This window comes from Stegostoma tigrinum, chromosome 1, assembly GCF_030684315.1.
Source record: "Stegostoma tigrinum isolate sSteTig4 chromosome 1, sSteTig4.hap1, whole genome shotgun sequence".
Taxonomy (NCBI): Eukaryota; Metazoa; Chordata; class Chondrichthyes; order Orectolobiformes; family Stegostomatidae; genus Stegostoma; species Stegostoma tigrinum.
In genome coordinates this window covers 42,951,264-42,967,934 of record NC_081354.1, presented here as the reverse complement: position 1 = coordinate 42,967,934, position 16,671 = coordinate 42,951,264, and the positions used below count along the sequence as shown (strand labels likewise).

Below are 16,671 nucleotides of genomic sequence, written 5' to 3'. Positions count from 1 at the left end.
GGAAGCAATGTCCTAGGGGTGCTTTTGCTAATGCTGTTGGGGAGGGTTAAAACGAATGTGGCAGGGGGGATGGGATCCAAATGAGGAGGTTAGTAGATAGTAAGAAGGTAGCAGCTAAAGCCTGTAAGAAACTAGATAATGAAGTCAGTGTGGCTAAGGGGAAGAGTAGGCACAGAGCAGATGATGAACACAAAGAGACAGGTGGTCTGAGGTGCATTTGTTTTAATGCGAGAAGTATAGTAGGTAAATCAGATGAACGTAGGGTTTGGATTAGTATCTGGGAGCGTGTTGTTATTGCTATTACTGAGACTTGGTTGAAGGAAGGGCAAGATTGGCAACTAAATATGCCAGGATATAGATGCTTCAGGCGGGATAGAGAAGGAGGCAAAAGAGGCGGAGGGGTTGCATTACTGGTCAAACATGATATCACAGCTGTGCTGAAGGAAGGCAACTATGGAGGACTCGAACAGTGATGCAATATGGGCAGAGCACAGAAATAGGAAGGGTGCGGTAATAATGCTGGGGCTGTACTACAGGTCTCCCCAACAGCGAGCGTGAAATAGAGGCACAAATATGTAGACAGATTATGGAAAGATGTGGGAGCAACAGGGTGCTGGTGATGAAAGATTTTAATTTTCCCAACGTTGACTGGGATTCACTAAGTGTTAGGGGTGTAGATGGAGCAGAATTTGAAAGGTGCACCCAGGAGGGTTTTCTCGAGCAGTATATAAATAGTCCGACTCGGGAAGGGACCATTCTCGACCTGGTATTGGGGAATGAGTGGTTGAAGTTTCAGTAGGGGTTTACTTTGGGAATAGTGATCACAATTCTGTAAGTTTTAGAATACTCATGGACAAAGATAAGAGTGGTCCTAAAGGAAGAGTGTTAAACTGGGGAAGGCCAACTATAGCAAAATTCGGCAGGAACTAGGAAATGTGATTGGGAGCAGCTGTTTGGGGGTAAATCCATATTTGATACGTGGGAGGCTTTTAAAGAGAGGTTGATTAGAGTGCAGGACAGACATGTCCCTGTGAAAACGAGGGATAGAAAGGGCAGGATTAGGGAACCATGGATAACAGGTAAAGTTGTGAGACAAGCAAAGAGAAAAAAAGAAGCATACATAAAGTCTCGGCAACTGAAAACAGACAAAGCTTTGGTAGAATATTGGGAAAGTAGGACCAATCTGAAATGAGGAATTAAAAGGGCTAAAAGGGGGCATGAAATATCTTTAGCAAACATGGCTAAGGAAAACCCAAAAGCCTTTTATTCGTACATAAGGAGCAAGCGGATAACTAGAGAAAGGTTTGGCCCACTCAAGGCCAAAGGAGGGAAGTTATGTGAGGAGTCAGAGAAAATGAGTGAGATTCTTAATGAATACTTTGCATCGGTATTCACCGAGGAGAGGGACATGATGGATGTTGAGGTTAGGGATAGATATTTGATTATTCTCGATCAAGTTGGCATAAGGAGGGGTAAGTGTTGGATATTCTGAAAGGCAGTGAGATGGACAAGTCCCCTGGTACGGATGGGATCTATTCCAGGTTATTGAGGGAAGTGAGAGAGGAAATAGCTGGGACCTTAACAAATATCTTTGCAGTATCCTTGAGCATGGGTGAGGTCCTGGAGGACTGGAGAATTGCTAATGTTGTCCCCTTGTTTAAGAAGGGTAGCAAGGATAATCCAAATAATTTTCGACTGTTGGGTCTGACGTCAGTGTTGGGGAAGCTGCTAGAGAAGATACTGAAAGATAGGATCTATTTACATTTGGAAGAAAATTGGCTTATTAGTGATAAGCAGCATGGTTTTGTGCAGGGAAGTTCATGTCTTACAAACTTGTTAGAATTCTTTGTGGAAGTGACAAAGTTGAGATTCAAAATCATCTTCAAAACAATCCACTTTAATCATGAGATTTGTTTTATTTCATATTCAGTCTTGATGAGTCATCTGTGATAGTATAGCTACTTCTTGAAATAGAACATAGAACATAGAACAGTACAGCACAGAACAGGCCCTTCAGCCCACAATGTTGTGCCGACCATTGATCCTCATGGATGCACCCTCAAATTTCTGTGACCATATGCATGTCCAGCAGTCTCTTAAATGACCCCAATGACCTTGCTTCCACAACTGCTGCTGGCAACGCATTCCATGCTCTCACAACTCTCTGCGTAAAGAACCTGCCTCTGACATCCCCTCTATACTTTCCACCAACCAGCTTAAAACTATGACCCCTCGTGCTAGCCATTTCTGCCCTGGGAAATAGTCTCTGGCTATCGACTCTATCTATGCCTCTCATTATCTTGTATACCTCAATTAGGTCCCCTCTCCTCCTCCTTTTCTCCAATGAAAAGAGACCGAGCTCAGTCAACCTCTCTTCATAAGATAAGCCCTCCAGTCCAGGCAGCATCCTGGTAAACCTCCTCTGAACCCTCTCCAAAGCATCCACATCTTTCCTATAATAGGGCGCCCAGAACTGGACGCAAAAATCTGAGCTATTCTCAAGTTGTTAAGTTGTACTATTAAACTCCAATAAGACAGTCTCAAATTGTTATTCTGGGAACTTTGTAGGAAGGTTAAAGCATTGTGGCATAATTAATAGCCACGGCAGAGTTGGAAGATAAGTGTTAATGTTTAATTGTTGTAGAGCCAATGCAAGGTTCAGTGCATTCTATGGGCACGTATTTAATTTGTATTGAAAAATAACTGACTGGGTGTTTGAATACGTCTCATTCTACTGTAGCAAAATGGCACCCACACTGCTTTTGGTGATATCAACAGCAAGTTGAATGGCTTCAGTGATTCAGTATTGCTGAAACTAAATACTAAATACTAAATCCCAGTGCAATTTTCATGCAGTCAAAGATACTCTAACATACTTTTCTCCATTGACATTTCTTACCAATATCCTTTCAAAATAATTTTAAAAAACTATTCTAGTGCAATCCTTTCAATACAATCCCACAATCAGGCAAGTAGAGAGTATCCACCTTTGCCACTGTGTTAATTTTAGCACAATCAGTACACATTCATTGTGATTCATCTGGTTTCATCACTATCATGATGTGTAAGCTTAAGCTACTATGAATTGGTTCAATAAAGTAATTACTTATCGTAAACTTGATATATATGCTCTCACAGAGATTGTAGGAACTGCAGATGCTGCAGAATCTGAGATAACAAGTCGTAGAGCTGGATAAACACAGCAGGCCAAGCAGCGTCAGAGAAGCAGGAAGGCTGACGTTTTGAGCCTAGTCCCTTCTGCAGAAATCTTCTTCTGAAGAAGGGCCTAGGCCCGAAACATCAGCCTTCCTGCTCCTCTGATGCTGCTTGGACTGCTGTGTCTTAAGTGATATTTTAAGAAAACGGCTAAGGGAATTGCAGAAGTATATAAACAAAGAAAACTGCCAAACTGTCGCATAAGCTTTGCAGAGCTTATGCTCAAGCAAGATAAGCAAGTAGATTGTTAAGCTTTGCAAAGCACTTTGCAACAGGAGCAAGATAAGGAAGTGGACTGTTAAGCTTGTTAAAGAATTTCGTATACGGTATGGAATTGTACTGGCTCAGTTTATTGTGTAAGCCTTAATGTAACCTGCCCAGCACCGGCATACGTATTAAACCTGATAAAGTCAAGCGTGGGGCGCGCCGTCCTCTTACTCAAGTGTGGGAGGAACACATCCTCTGTGCAGTCTGAAATGAAGAACTTGGTCTTATCCATGACAGCCTGACTCTGAGTCTTTAGTATTAATTGCTAACCCTATCGTGAAAATTTTAATTACCACGACAATTTGACGATGAGGATGGGATCCCATGCTTGAGGGGAACGGAGAATTCCAGGGAGGTGTTAGTGCTGACGCCTTGAAGGCTTTTCACTTCATCTTGAATGCCTAAATTGGCATTTGGCATAAAAGGACCAGGGAACTGCTGTGTCACCTCAACACCGGGATCAAGAACTAAATTGTGGTAAGAAAAGGGGTTAGAAAGATCATGGAAACCTGACCAACATCCTCACAGTGGTCGTTTGCTTAGTCGTTTGTTGGTTTAGGAAAAACCAACCTTCGTCGTTTGTTGTTCTAGGAAAAACCAACCTTGGTTATTTGTTGGTTTAGGAAAAACCAACCGTGGTTGTTTGTCCCCCAACCTTGGTCATTTGTTGGTTCCGGAAAAACCAATTAGACAGACTTAGACTTGGATCTGTCCACAGGTTGGACCTGTTAAGGTACCCGAGGGGCGGGTATTCGTTTGTTGGTTTTGGAAAAAACCAACCTCTGGGTGGACGCACTCAGATGAGGCAACCCCCGGAGGTGAAAGCAAGTCAGTCACTGTGAGTTTGTGAGTCAGTCACTGTGACAAGCATATGGACGTACATGGAATACTGTAGATGGGCTTCAGATTGGTATGACAGGTCAGCACAACATCGAGGGCCAAAGGGCCTGTACTGTGCTGTAATGTTCTATGTTCTATATATGTGAGTTTATGTCAAAAATTAAAAGGCCAGTCATGGGTAACAGCAACAGGAAGCAACAAAAAGATTTAGTAGCTACGAATAGTCCTAACATTCAATATTTGATTACTAATTACGGACGGGAATCTGTGACCCGATTGGAATGTGGATAAGAGAGTGTGGTTTCTCTGAAGGAGGAAGTTTTAGTTTAAGACAACTTGAATCATTGAAAACAAGGCTGAAACAGAAAGAGTAGGAGGAAAAGAACAAGAAGAAAAACAAAAATTAGTAGATTGGGTGGCGTATATGGTGTGTGGAAGACTGAGGCAGAGATAAGGAATAGGCGATCACAACCTAGGGCTCGGGAGTCTTTTCCAGGCTCTCCCACTGCTCAGGATGATCCCGACATTGACGGCTACCCCCCGCAACGTCCTACGGCTCCTCCAACGCACTCAGATGGTCAGTCTGCTGCAGAACCTCCACTTCCATCCTATTGCAGCGCAACTGCAAGTACGACAGCCACGGACACCCCTCCTACGCCCACTGAGACCCAACAAGCAACAAGGAACCACGGTCCGAAGAGAATTGACGAACCAACCACCGGATGATGAAGGTGCTGAAGAAGAGGAACCTGACAGTAGTCGCAGTGCCGTCATGGCCCCAATGGTTGAGGTAACAGGTCCGGACAGGCAACCAACACTTGTCCACCGACCATGGACAATGAAGGACATTGAGTGTGCGTACGAACAACTCCCTGATCCCAGAGAGGCAGGAGGACAAAAATTCGCAGACGAAGTACGTAAGTTCTGTCATGAGTTTCGTCCTACCTCTCAGGAGATGTGGTGACTCGGGAAGAAAACTTGGAGCAGATATTTCTAAAATCAAATATAGATGGCTAGAAGATAACGTGCATGCCCTACAAATCCAGCGGGACCACGCCGACAATGGACCCTATAATGCCTTCGTTACGGAAGTGACAGACGCCTGCAGAACGGCTTTCCCAGTAAGAATGGACACGACGAAGATTGCAATGTGCAAGCAACGAGACAGACAGACCGTGTCCCAATACCTCACTCGCCTTACGGAGGTCCACAATGCTCACAGCAGATTCACCTCACCAGCCGACTTGAATGCTGCAGAGGTAACCCCGGATGAAGAGCATTTGCAAAATAGCTTCATGAGTGGACTGAGTGAGGACATTGCAAAAAAGGTAAAGGATACATGCATTACCTGGGATACGGGAAAACCTAGTCTCATTGAACAGCACGCCATATATGCTGAAAAGTTGTTGACACAAGAAAGGGGAAAGCGGAATAAAAGAAGGGAGGACCAGAGCCATAGGGCGCAGTTAGCCATGCTACAGATGGTTGCTCAATCTGCTGAAAGTCAACAAGCAGGAAGAGGGAGAGGGAGAGGACGAGGACGCGGAAGAGGAGGCTGAGGCAGGGGGTGCGATAGGGCGGATGGATGTTTTCTCTGCGGAAGCAAGGATCATTGGAAGAAGGAATGTCCAAGGACCAAAAGGAGAAAGACAAGAGAAAACAATAGAGAAGATGACTGACTAGAGGAGGCTGGGGACGACGGAGGTATGCCTGAGAGGAAGGGTAAGTCTGGAATTTTGATGGTTTGCAATGAAGAAATGCTTAAGCTAATTACATGTACTAACATTAACACGTCAACTGCGAATTGGTCTGCATGCGGGATAAGCCCGCGAGGAACGTATGCTGAGTACAGCGATGAGCCATATAAGCAAATGCCTATGTATACAATGACCATAGAAGGGAAGGAGCTCATGTTTTTAGTAGACTCAGGTGCAGGGAGCTCTGTGATTCAGGCAAACCAATTAAGTATACTGATAAAAATGAGCCGGCGGTACCTGGTGTTTCTAGCTAAGGGAAATAATGACCAATGGAGGGACATGGGACCGTGGGTACTTAGGAATCTCAAGGATAAGGATTGGGAATTACTCCCGAACTCAACTGTGTGGTTCAGTGTAAGCCTGCAAGCTTACAGGACCAGTCTAAATTGGCTGTCACAAACGGAGAGAACAGTAGAAATAGTCCCTACGACCAAAGTGGGGCAGAAGAAGATGCATTGGTGTTTAGCGCAATTTAGCCTTGATAATTCACGATTGCAAATGGTTCCAGAGGAGCTTTGGGCAAAGGGAAAACATGATGTAGGTTTGATACATAATTGCGAACCAATAAGGATTATACCAAAATGTGACTATAGGCCATGCAAACCACAGTATCCACTGGGAGCCGAAGCTATAGAGGGAATTACCCGTGTTCAATTCCTTATTGAAAGCAGGAGTTATAGTACCCTGTGAAAATTCGGCAGTACGAACACCTATTTACCCAGTAAAGAAAGCAAGGCTCCCAGGGGAACCTGAGGAGTGGAGATTTGTACAAGATTTACAAACAGTAAATGACGCTGTTGTACCCAGAGCTCCTAATGTTCCAAATCCATATAGTATATCAGCGCAAATTCCCCCGGGAAGTCAATGGTTTTCTGTTGTTGATTTAGCTAATGCATTTTTCAGCATCCCTGTACAGCCTGATAGCCAGTATTGGTTTGCCTTCTCATTTAAGGGAAAGGCTTATACATTTACAAAATTATGCCAAGGATATTGTGAATCACCCACCATTTACAATGAAGCCTTAAAGAAAAGCCGAGAGCCACTGGTCCTATCTCCAGGGACAGCCCTCCTACTGTATGTGGATGACTGTCTTATTGCAGCTCCAACTAAAGAACAATGTAAAAAAGATACAGTGTCCTTATTATGTCACCTGGCTAAGGAGGGGCACAAGGCGAGTCTCTCTAAATTACAATTTGTACAAAAACAGGTCAAGTTCCTGGGACATTTGATATCGGAACAAGGTAAAACTCTAGAGCAGAGCAGGGTGAGGGCAATCCAGGAAATTCCTAAACCTAAAACCAAGAAGCAATTGATGTCATTTTTGGGAATGTGTTTATATTGCAGAACCTTCATCCCCAATTATGCTGTCCTCGAAGCCCCCTAAGTAATATAGCACATGGAAAGAGCTTGCAGGCACACAGTTTGCTTAGCTGGACTCCGGCAGCGGAGATGGCGTTCAATGACTTGAAGTTAGCTCTGCAGTCCGCACCAACCCTGGGACTTCCTGACCCAAACAAGCCTTTAACTCAGACAGTAGATGAGAAACATGGGTGTATGACATCTGTATTGTTGCAGGAACATGGGAAAAAACTTAGGCCAATGGCCTACTTTTCTGCAAAACTAGACTCTGTAGCAGCGGGACTACCTGCTTGTTTAAGGGCAGTTGCAGCTGCTGAAAAGGCAGCAACAGCCTCTAGAGATATTGTAGGATACAGTGAATTGACATTATTGGTACCACATGCAGTCTCACTGCTTCTCTTGGAGCAGAAAACAGCGCATATGTCAGCGGCCAGGTAGCTGAGGTACAACACAATATTATTAGAAATGTCAAACATCACAGTTCAAAGGTGTACAACACTTAATCCTGCCATCCTTCACCCCACAGAGGATGATGGTGAACCGCATGACTGTGTAGCTGTCACCAACGAAGTCTGTAGTCCACGACCAGACCTACAAGATACCCCATTGCAAAACCCTGAGCTAGAGCTGTTTGTGGGCGGCTCTGCGTTCAGAAATCAAAAAACAAGCCAAAACTGTGTGGGATACCCTTTAGTCACGTCACACGATATATTAAAGGCAGAACCCCTCCCTAGATGCCTATCTGCGCAAGCCGCAGAACTGGTCGCTTTTAATGGAGCATGCAAGCTAGCAGAAGGCAGATCTGTTACTATCCATATAGACAGCCATTATGCCTTTGGGGTCACTCATGATTTTGGAACCCTATGGAAGCATAGGGGCTTCCTGACGTCAGCGGGAAAACCAATCACCCATCATAACTTGATTTCTGATCTTTTGGAGGCAATCCATTGCTGTTTGCAAATGTGATGCGCATACAAGAAAAACTGATCCGGTCGCACAAGGTAATGCGAAAGCAGATGCGGCAGCAAAGGCGGCAGCGCTGAGACCTGTAGACGACAGCATAAGTCTGCAAATGTTGATAACCCCTGTTCCAACAGCTGATTTACAGGACCTCCAGACACAGGCTGCACCAGACGAAAAGAAAGGGTGGTCGAGAGCGGGAAGCAAGTTAAAGGAAGGGGTGTGGTATGGCCCCAATGACAAGCCGTGCTACCAAGGGCACTGTTCCCTCATTACGGTAAGTTGACATACGGAAAGGACCATGTGTCAAAAGGGGGGATGTTGAAGAGTATCTCCACGCATTGGTATACTAAGGGCTTTACTAATTATTCCCAAAAATTTTGTGACCAGTGCGCCATTTGCACTACTAACAATGTGGGGAAGGGAATAAAATGACGCCGGGTGCCCACCCTGTACCGCAAGAACCATTTGAACATATCCAAATGGATTTTATCGAACAGTCCCCAAGTGAAGGAAAGAAATACTGTTTAGTGATGGTAGACATGTTCTCTAAGTGGGTGGAGGTTTTCCCGACGGCTAAACAAGATGCCAGCGCAGTAGCAAAGGCCCTATTAACTGAGATAATCCCACGCTGGGGCATTCCAAGGAAAATTAGTAGCGATAATGGCACACCATTTGTGAATCAAGCCCTCAGGCAAATAGGAGAATACCTGGGAATAGATTTAAGACAGCGTTGTACATATCATCCCGCAAGCGGAGGAGCTGTAGAGAGAGAAAATGCTACCTTAAAGAACAAACTAGCAAAGTGCTGTGATGAGATGGGGGTAACTTGGACAAAAGCCCTGCCTGTGGTATTAATATATATGAGAACCAGAATTAGGGGAAGGGCAAATCTTAGTCCGTTCGAAATACTGTTGGTGGACCACCTAATACCGGAATTGGACCAAAATCTGTCGTAAGGACCCTGACAAGTCATTATGAGGATGAAATGTTACATTATTGTGCAAAACTCTCCACAATTTTATCTCAGATACAGGTTCAAGTAAAGAAAGCTCTACCGCAATCAGCCAGAGGAAAATTGCATGACTTGCAACCAGGAGACTGGATAGTGGTAAAGGACTTCAGGAGAAAGAGCTGGAAAGCTAAAAGGTGGCTAGGACCGTTCCAAGTGCTCCTCGTAACGCAGACAGCAGTCAAGGTGGCGGAAAGAGTGACGTGGATTCACGCTAGTGACTGCAAGCAAGTGCCGGAACCATCGCCCGTACCAGAGGAAATGATATGAAAGGAACAGCCCGGCTCCTAGTGATTGCCCTGCTGGGACTGGCAGGGGGAGGAGCGGGGGATTACACAGCAACATTGACTAAGGGAAAAATGGGCACATTCACATGTAACCTATGGCATGGCCATTATAGGAGGAATGTAAAGGATGAATATTTTTTCTGTCAGAACCCGTGCGGGTCACGGGATTGGTCTGTGGTGGGGCCAGCACGGCACTAGGAAGCCCCAATATGAACAGTCGAATCAGCGAAACCCAAGCAACAGGGGAGGATGCCAGGGTAACGATTAGTGTAGTAGAAAACACGGATGAAGGTATTGTTAAAAGCCTGTCAAGGAGAGACCATGCCTGATGAACATTCTTGGATAACCAGATATTGGTGGCAAAATTGTATCTCGCAGCATGAAAGCCTGTTGTTGAGCGTTCAAATTTTTGTCAGATATTGTCATTATACGACAAAAGGAGAGAATTGTGATGGAAAATTTTGAGTGATCAACCTTAAGCGATATTTTAAGAAAACGGCTAAGGGAATTGCAGAACTATATAAACAAAGGAAACCGCCAAACTGTTGCATAAGCTTTGCAGAGCTTATGCTCAAGCAAGATAAGCAAGTAGATTGTTAAGCTTTGCAAAGCACTTTGCAACAAGAGCAAGATAAGGAAGTGGACTGTTAAGCTTGTTAAAGAATTTCGTATATGGTATGGAATTGTACTGGCTCAGTTAATTGTGTAAGCCTTAATGTAACCTGCCCAGCACCAGCATACGTACAAAACCTGATAAAGTCAAGCTTGGGGCACGCCTTCCTCTTTCTCAGGTAGTGGGAGGAATGCGTCCTCTGCGCAGAGTCTGAAATAAAGAACTTGGTCTTATCCATGACAGCCTGACTCTGAGTCTTTAGTATTAATTGCTAACGCTATCGTGAAAATTTTAATTACCACGACATCATCCAGCTCTACACCTATATATTCTATCACGAGATAAATTCTGTGGCGTTGAGTCTATGAAGATGTTTTGTGGATCATGCATCTCTAGATTAATGTATAGCCAAAGACATTCTTCCTGGTTTATTTTAGCAAATGGTCAATGAGTTTGTAGTAACTTTTGTCCATCATTTAATTTTATTTCGTCACATAACACTTTCAAAACCACTCTCTGGTTAGTTTCTCTTGAAATCTTGACATATAGGTCAGGAGTGTGTACTCTGAGCTTTAGTTTATAAATTTTTCTTTGATTAATTTAAGGTCTTCTCATATTGTGTCCATTTATTAGTTCAAAAGAGCTGGATTCATTAGGGACATCCCAAATTATAAATGGTAGAAAGTAGTAATTCATTTAACCCAATTACTAGGACATTCCTAAAATTCCTAAGACATTCTCTAACCTTACCATTCTTCTAATGCTCCTTAAAACTGGATGGTAAGCTGAAGATGTTAATTGTTTTGTTCAGAATTTGTTCATTATTTCAAACAGTCATTTCATAACACAAAACTTGAGTATTGCTGAGGAAATTAAATTTTGATGTAACTTTTCATTTTGAAGTCAACATAATGTTTTGGCAAAAAAACAAATTTAAGGGGAAGATCAATACTTGCATTGCATGAAAGGAGAATGTTGATTGGCTGACAAGTGGAGATAGATGGATGGATGGAAGGAGGGATGGGAAGATGGATGGGTGGAAAGAAAGAAAGAAACCATTTAATTTTAATTTTAATTTTAATCCAGGCAGGTTGGCCATGGGCATTGCTCTGAGAAATAAACCAGCGAATAGCTGTCACCCATTTTGTTGAGTTGAAACGGATAGAGTGCATGTTAATATTCTTTCTGTCTGCAAAAAGAGGATCCTGTGAATTAATAAATTTTGTTTCCAGTGCATGCAAATGTACCATACTGCAAGCCCAACTCACTTTGCTAAATTAGATGTCAGCATAGTTCTTTGCACATTTCTTGCTTAAGAGAAGGAATTAGATGTAGTTCCTAGGCACAAAGGAAACAAAGAATTTGGGGATAAAGTCAGCAGGAGGTACTGAGTTGAATGACCAGCTATGGTCATTTGAATAGTGGAGTAACTTGAACACCCAATGGCCTGCTACTTCTCTTGTTTTCTATGTTTGCATTCAGCACAATCTAATTGGAGAGTCACATCTAAAGTTTGATACTGTGATGCAAGTTATGCAAGTGCAGGCTGGTCAGATATAGTCACTACTTTTGCGAACAGCTGAATGGACATTGATATGATCCACCAGTCTTTTATGCCTACATAGCTGCCATCACACCAGTTCTGGAATTCATATACCACATTGCTCATTTTGTGATAGGTGTTTTGACCTGATGACTGAATTCTGTTAGTGGCAAAAACTTTTTGCATTGTAACTGCATATTAGCATTACAAATCAGCTATCATCACCTATTTCTCAAAAATTTTGAGATGCTTTACCCTTCCCAGATAATTGAGGTGGATTGGGCACTTTTTAGGACCAAGAGTGATCATCCGTAAATGTGCACAAAATATAGCAAGAAATGATTTGCTCAGGATAATTATTATCCTACAGGAATGCTTCAACGTGCCCTGTTTCAGCATCATGTTTGCAAAATGAACAAACGGCTTAGGCCCTATTTCCTTACTTGCTGATAAGGACAATCTTATAGCACATGGAACTGTAAGAATCCCTAAGTACATAATGACCAGTAAAGGTAGGTTTCCCATAAACTGTCGGAAAGAAACACATGGCCAATTTTTCAACGAGGACATCAAAGAAAGAGAACTAATTTTACCATTAAATTTCAAAGGTACATTTGTGTACAGGATTGAGACATTAAGACAATTCTGACATGCAGCTGCAGATTCAAAGATTGCAAACATATCATCTTTGTATTGGACATGTGCAAGGGGTAAGATTTTAGATATTATTCTATAGAAGACACATTTCCATCAAAGGCACATTTAAACATAGCCCAACTAATAACTGTCAATCAGCATTAATGGATTTTCCAGGCCAACGTCATGTCTAATCAGAGTCAATTTGCCAATCCCATCAGTGTTCTGCTCCCATGCAGTGCAAATGTTAGTTTTCCCCTTGAACTTGAGTTCTTGCAAAATGTCCTGATGATTGCAGGAAAAGAATTGTTTTTTGAATATTTGTGACATAAAAGTTGAAACTTAATCTGAATGTATTTACACATTTTGTAAAATATTGACATAACTTCTCTCCTACCATTTTTATTGTAATGTTTCCAAAAGGCACTGCTTCAGGAAATCATGATGAAATATCCATACTGATTTTCACTGCTGGTTTTAGGTATTGGTCCTACATGATCAATTAAGACCCTGCTAAATGGTTATTCAAAAGGCGCTTCCTGACATGTATGGCACATCTGGCAAAACTATACTACAAAAATGTTTGAGGACTTGAACCTGTGTTTTCCTAACACCTAATGACCTGCCATTGGAATTTTGAAAGTCACTCGTCAAATTTTGTTGCAATACTGAGATAAAGCCACCAGTTGACAGGCTATTGCTCGATTCATAGAATCCCTACAGTGTGGAAGCAGGCCATTCAACCTCTCCAAAGACATCTGACCCAGACCCAGACCCAGACCCATCCCCCTACCCTTTCCCTGTAATCCTGCATTTCCTTTGTCTAATCTACCTAATTTACACACCCTAGGACACTACAGGCAATTTCGCACAGCCCATCCACCGAACGTACTCATTTTTGTACTGTGGGAGAAAACCAGAGCAACCAGCGGTAACCCATGTAAACATGGGGAATGTGGAAACTCCACACAGACACTCACCAAAGGGTGGAATTGAACCCAGGTCCCTGGCACTATGAGGCAGCAGCACTAAACACTGAGCTACCGTGCTGCCCTGTCATCAGTTGAGATGGTTTTCCTTTCCTCATTAAATAATAACACTATTTGGGTGGCACAGTGGCTCAGAGGTTAGTATTGCTGACTCAGAGTGTCAGGGATGAGTGTTCGATATTTGCCTTGGGTGACTGTCTGGAGTTTGCATATTCTTCTTGCATCTGTGTGAGTTGCCGTCAGGTGACCTAGTTTCCTCCCATAATCCAAAATTGTGCACGTTAGGAGGACTGGCTATGATAAATTGCCCTGTAGTGTTCAGGGATGTGCAGGCTAGGTAAGTTAGCTATGCCAATTAAAGATATAGGGTGGGTTGCATGCTCTTTGGATGGTTGGTGAAGATTCATAGAGTCATACAATACAGAAACAGACTCTTCAGTTCAAGCAGTCTATGTCGAACATAATCCCAAACTAAACTAGTCCCACCTGCCTGCTCCTGGCCTTTATCCCTACAAACCTTTCCTATTCATGGGCTTATCTCATTTGTCTTTTAAACTTTGTCATTTTACTCACATCCACCACTTTAGAACAAAATAGATGTGGAAACAGGCCCTTCGGCCCAACAAGTCCACACCAACTCTCAGAGCATCCCATCCAAATCCATCCACTGATAGCCCACCTAATCTACACATCCCTGAACACAATGGGCATTTTAGCATGGCCAATCCATCTAGCCTGCACATCTTTGGGCTGTAGGAGAAAACTGGAGCACCCGGAAGAAACCCATGTAGACACAGGGTGAAAATGCAAACTCCACACAGATAGTCACCCAAGGGTAGAATCAAATCCAGACGTCTCTAACCACTGAGCCAACCAAAAATTTATTCCACACATGAACCACCCTCTGTGTAAAAATTTGCCCTTCATGTCTTTTTTAAATCTCTCTCTTATCACTTTAAAAATGTGCCCTCTAGTCTTGAAATCCGCCTTCCGAGGGAAGACAGCTACTATTAGCTCTAGCTATACCTCTCATTACCTTATAAATTTCCACCAGGTTGATGGACTGATTAGCCTTTTTCCACACTGTAGGGATTCTACTAGGTTGTCAGTTCTGATTTGGTTCCAGATTTGGTTGTTCAGTAAGCTGCTGCAATTTAGGATTCATCTGCTGTACTTCTATTAAAGGACATGGGCTAATGATATAAGCTTCATTTTCTTTTCCTTTAACATTTTCACTTAAACTTTCAAAAACAGTAACTAGATGACTGTATTTCAAATTCACCTTCCTTTGTCTTCTCTTTCTCCCTCTCCTCTTTCAATTGAATTTTATGAGCCTAAAATCTATTCACAAAACAGGAAGAAAATCGAGGATATTTCTTCTTTTTATTTCATAGAATTTAAGCTGCAGCTGTACAAATTTCTGGTGCGACCACACTTGGAATATTGCGTACAGTTCTGGTCACTGCATTATAAGAAGGATGTGGAAGCTTTGGAAAGGGTGCAGAGGAGATTTACTAGGATGTTGCCTGGTATGGAGGGAAGGTCTTATGAGGAAAGGCTGAGGGACTTGAGGCCGTTTTTGTTAGAGAGGAGAAGGCTGAGAGGTGACTTAATTGTGACATATAAAATAATCAGAGGGTTAGATAGGGTGGATAGGGAGAGCCTTTTTCCTATGATGGCGACGGCGAGCACGAGGGGGCATAGCTTTAAATTGCGGGGTGAAAGATATAGGACAGATGTCAAAGGTAGTTTCTTTACTCAGAGAGTAATGAGGGAATGGAACGCTTTGCCTGCAACGGTAGTAGATTTGCCAACTTTAAGTACATTTAAGTCGTCATTGGACAAGCAAATGGACGTACACGGAATAGTGTAGGTTAGATGGGCTTCAGATCGGTATAACAGTTCGGCACAACATCGAGGGCCGAATGGCCTGTACTGTGCTGTAATGTTCTATGTTCTATGTTCATTGGGGACTCAATAGTTAGAGGGACAGATAGAAGGTTTGTTGGGAACGAAAGAGACTCACTCTTGGTGTGTTGCCTCCCAGGTGCCAGGGTCCGTGATGTCTTGGATCATGTCTTTGGGGTCCTGAAAGGAGAGGGTGCCCAGCCCGAGTCATGGTCCACATAGGTACCAAGGACATAGGTAGAAAGAGGCATAGGGACGTAAGGCAGGATTTCAGGGAGCTAGGGTGGAAGCTGAGAGCTATAACAAACAGAGTGGTTATCTCTGGTTTGTTACCCATGCCACGTGATAGCGAGGAAAAGAACAGGGAGAGATATCAGCTGAACACGTGGCTGCAGGGATAGTGCAGGAGGGAGGGTTTCAGGTATATGGATAATTGGGCTCATTCTGGGGAAGGTGGGACCTCTACAAACAGGATGGTATCCACTTGAACCAGAGGGGTACTAATACCTTGGGTGGGCAATTTGCTAGTGCTATTCGGGTGGATTTAAACTAGCTCAGCAGGGGGATGGGAAACTGTGGTCTAGATTTTTTTTTAGATTCCCTACAGTGTGGAAACAGGCCTTTCGGCCCAACAAGTCCACACCGCCCCTTGAAGCATCCCACACAGACCCATCCCCCTATAACCCACACACCTCTGAACACTACAGGCAATTTAGCATGGCCAATCCACCTAACCTGCACATCTTTGGACTGTGGGAGGATACTGGAGCACCCGGAGGAAACCCACGCAGACACGGGGAGAATGTGCAAACTCCACATAGACAGTCGCCCGAGGCGGGAATCGAACCCAGGTCCCTGGTGCTGTGAGGCTGCAGTCCTAACCACTGAGCCACCGTGCCGCCCTGTAGTTCCAGTACACAGGAGGATGAGAGTATGGAGGGCATGGACAGGATTTCACTGTCACAAGAGTGTGCTGGCAGAGAGCAAGCTGGGTTGAAGTGTGTCTACTTCAACGCCAGGAGTATCCGGAATAAGGTAGGTGAGCCTGCTGCATGGATAGGTACCTAGCACTTCAATGTTGTGGCCATTTTGGAGACATGGATACAGCAAGGTCAGGAATGAATGTTGTTGGTTCCAGGGTTTAGATCTTTCATAAAGATCAGGGAAGGTGGTAAAAGAAGGGCAGGAGTGGCTTTATTAGTCAAGGACAGTATAACAGGTGGCTGAAAGAGCTTTTGGCAAGGGCTTGTCTACTGACATGGTATGGGCTGATGTCAGAAACAG

General features: G+C 43.5%; 2 protein-coding genes across 4 annotated transcripts in view; one reads left to right on the top strand and one right to left on the bottom strand.

The window, feature by feature from the left end:
• The window catches only part of fstl5 (follistatin-like 5), a 568,620-nt gene that overhangs the window by 445,169 nt on the left and 106,780 nt on the right, over positions 1-16,671 (bottom strand). The window lies entirely within an intron of this gene.
• On the top strand, positions 4,833-10,517 carry LOC125454251 (retrovirus-related Pol polyprotein). Of its 2 annotated transcripts, none has more exons than XM_059645013.1 (3): positions 4,833-6,045; positions 8,537-8,676; positions 9,436-10,517. In XM_059645013.1, exons 1-3 carry the CDS (start codon positions 6,030-6,032, stop codon positions 9,679-9,681), a joined length of 402 nt encoding a protein of 133 aa, XP_059500996.1. In that variant the 5' UTR covers positions 4,833-6,029; the 3' UTR covers positions 9,682-10,517. The 2 variants fall into 2 exon arrangements, with proteins under 2 accessions (XP_059500996.1, XP_048390795.1); XM_048534838.2 differs by having other exon boundaries at positions 4,842-6,045; positions 9,430-10,517.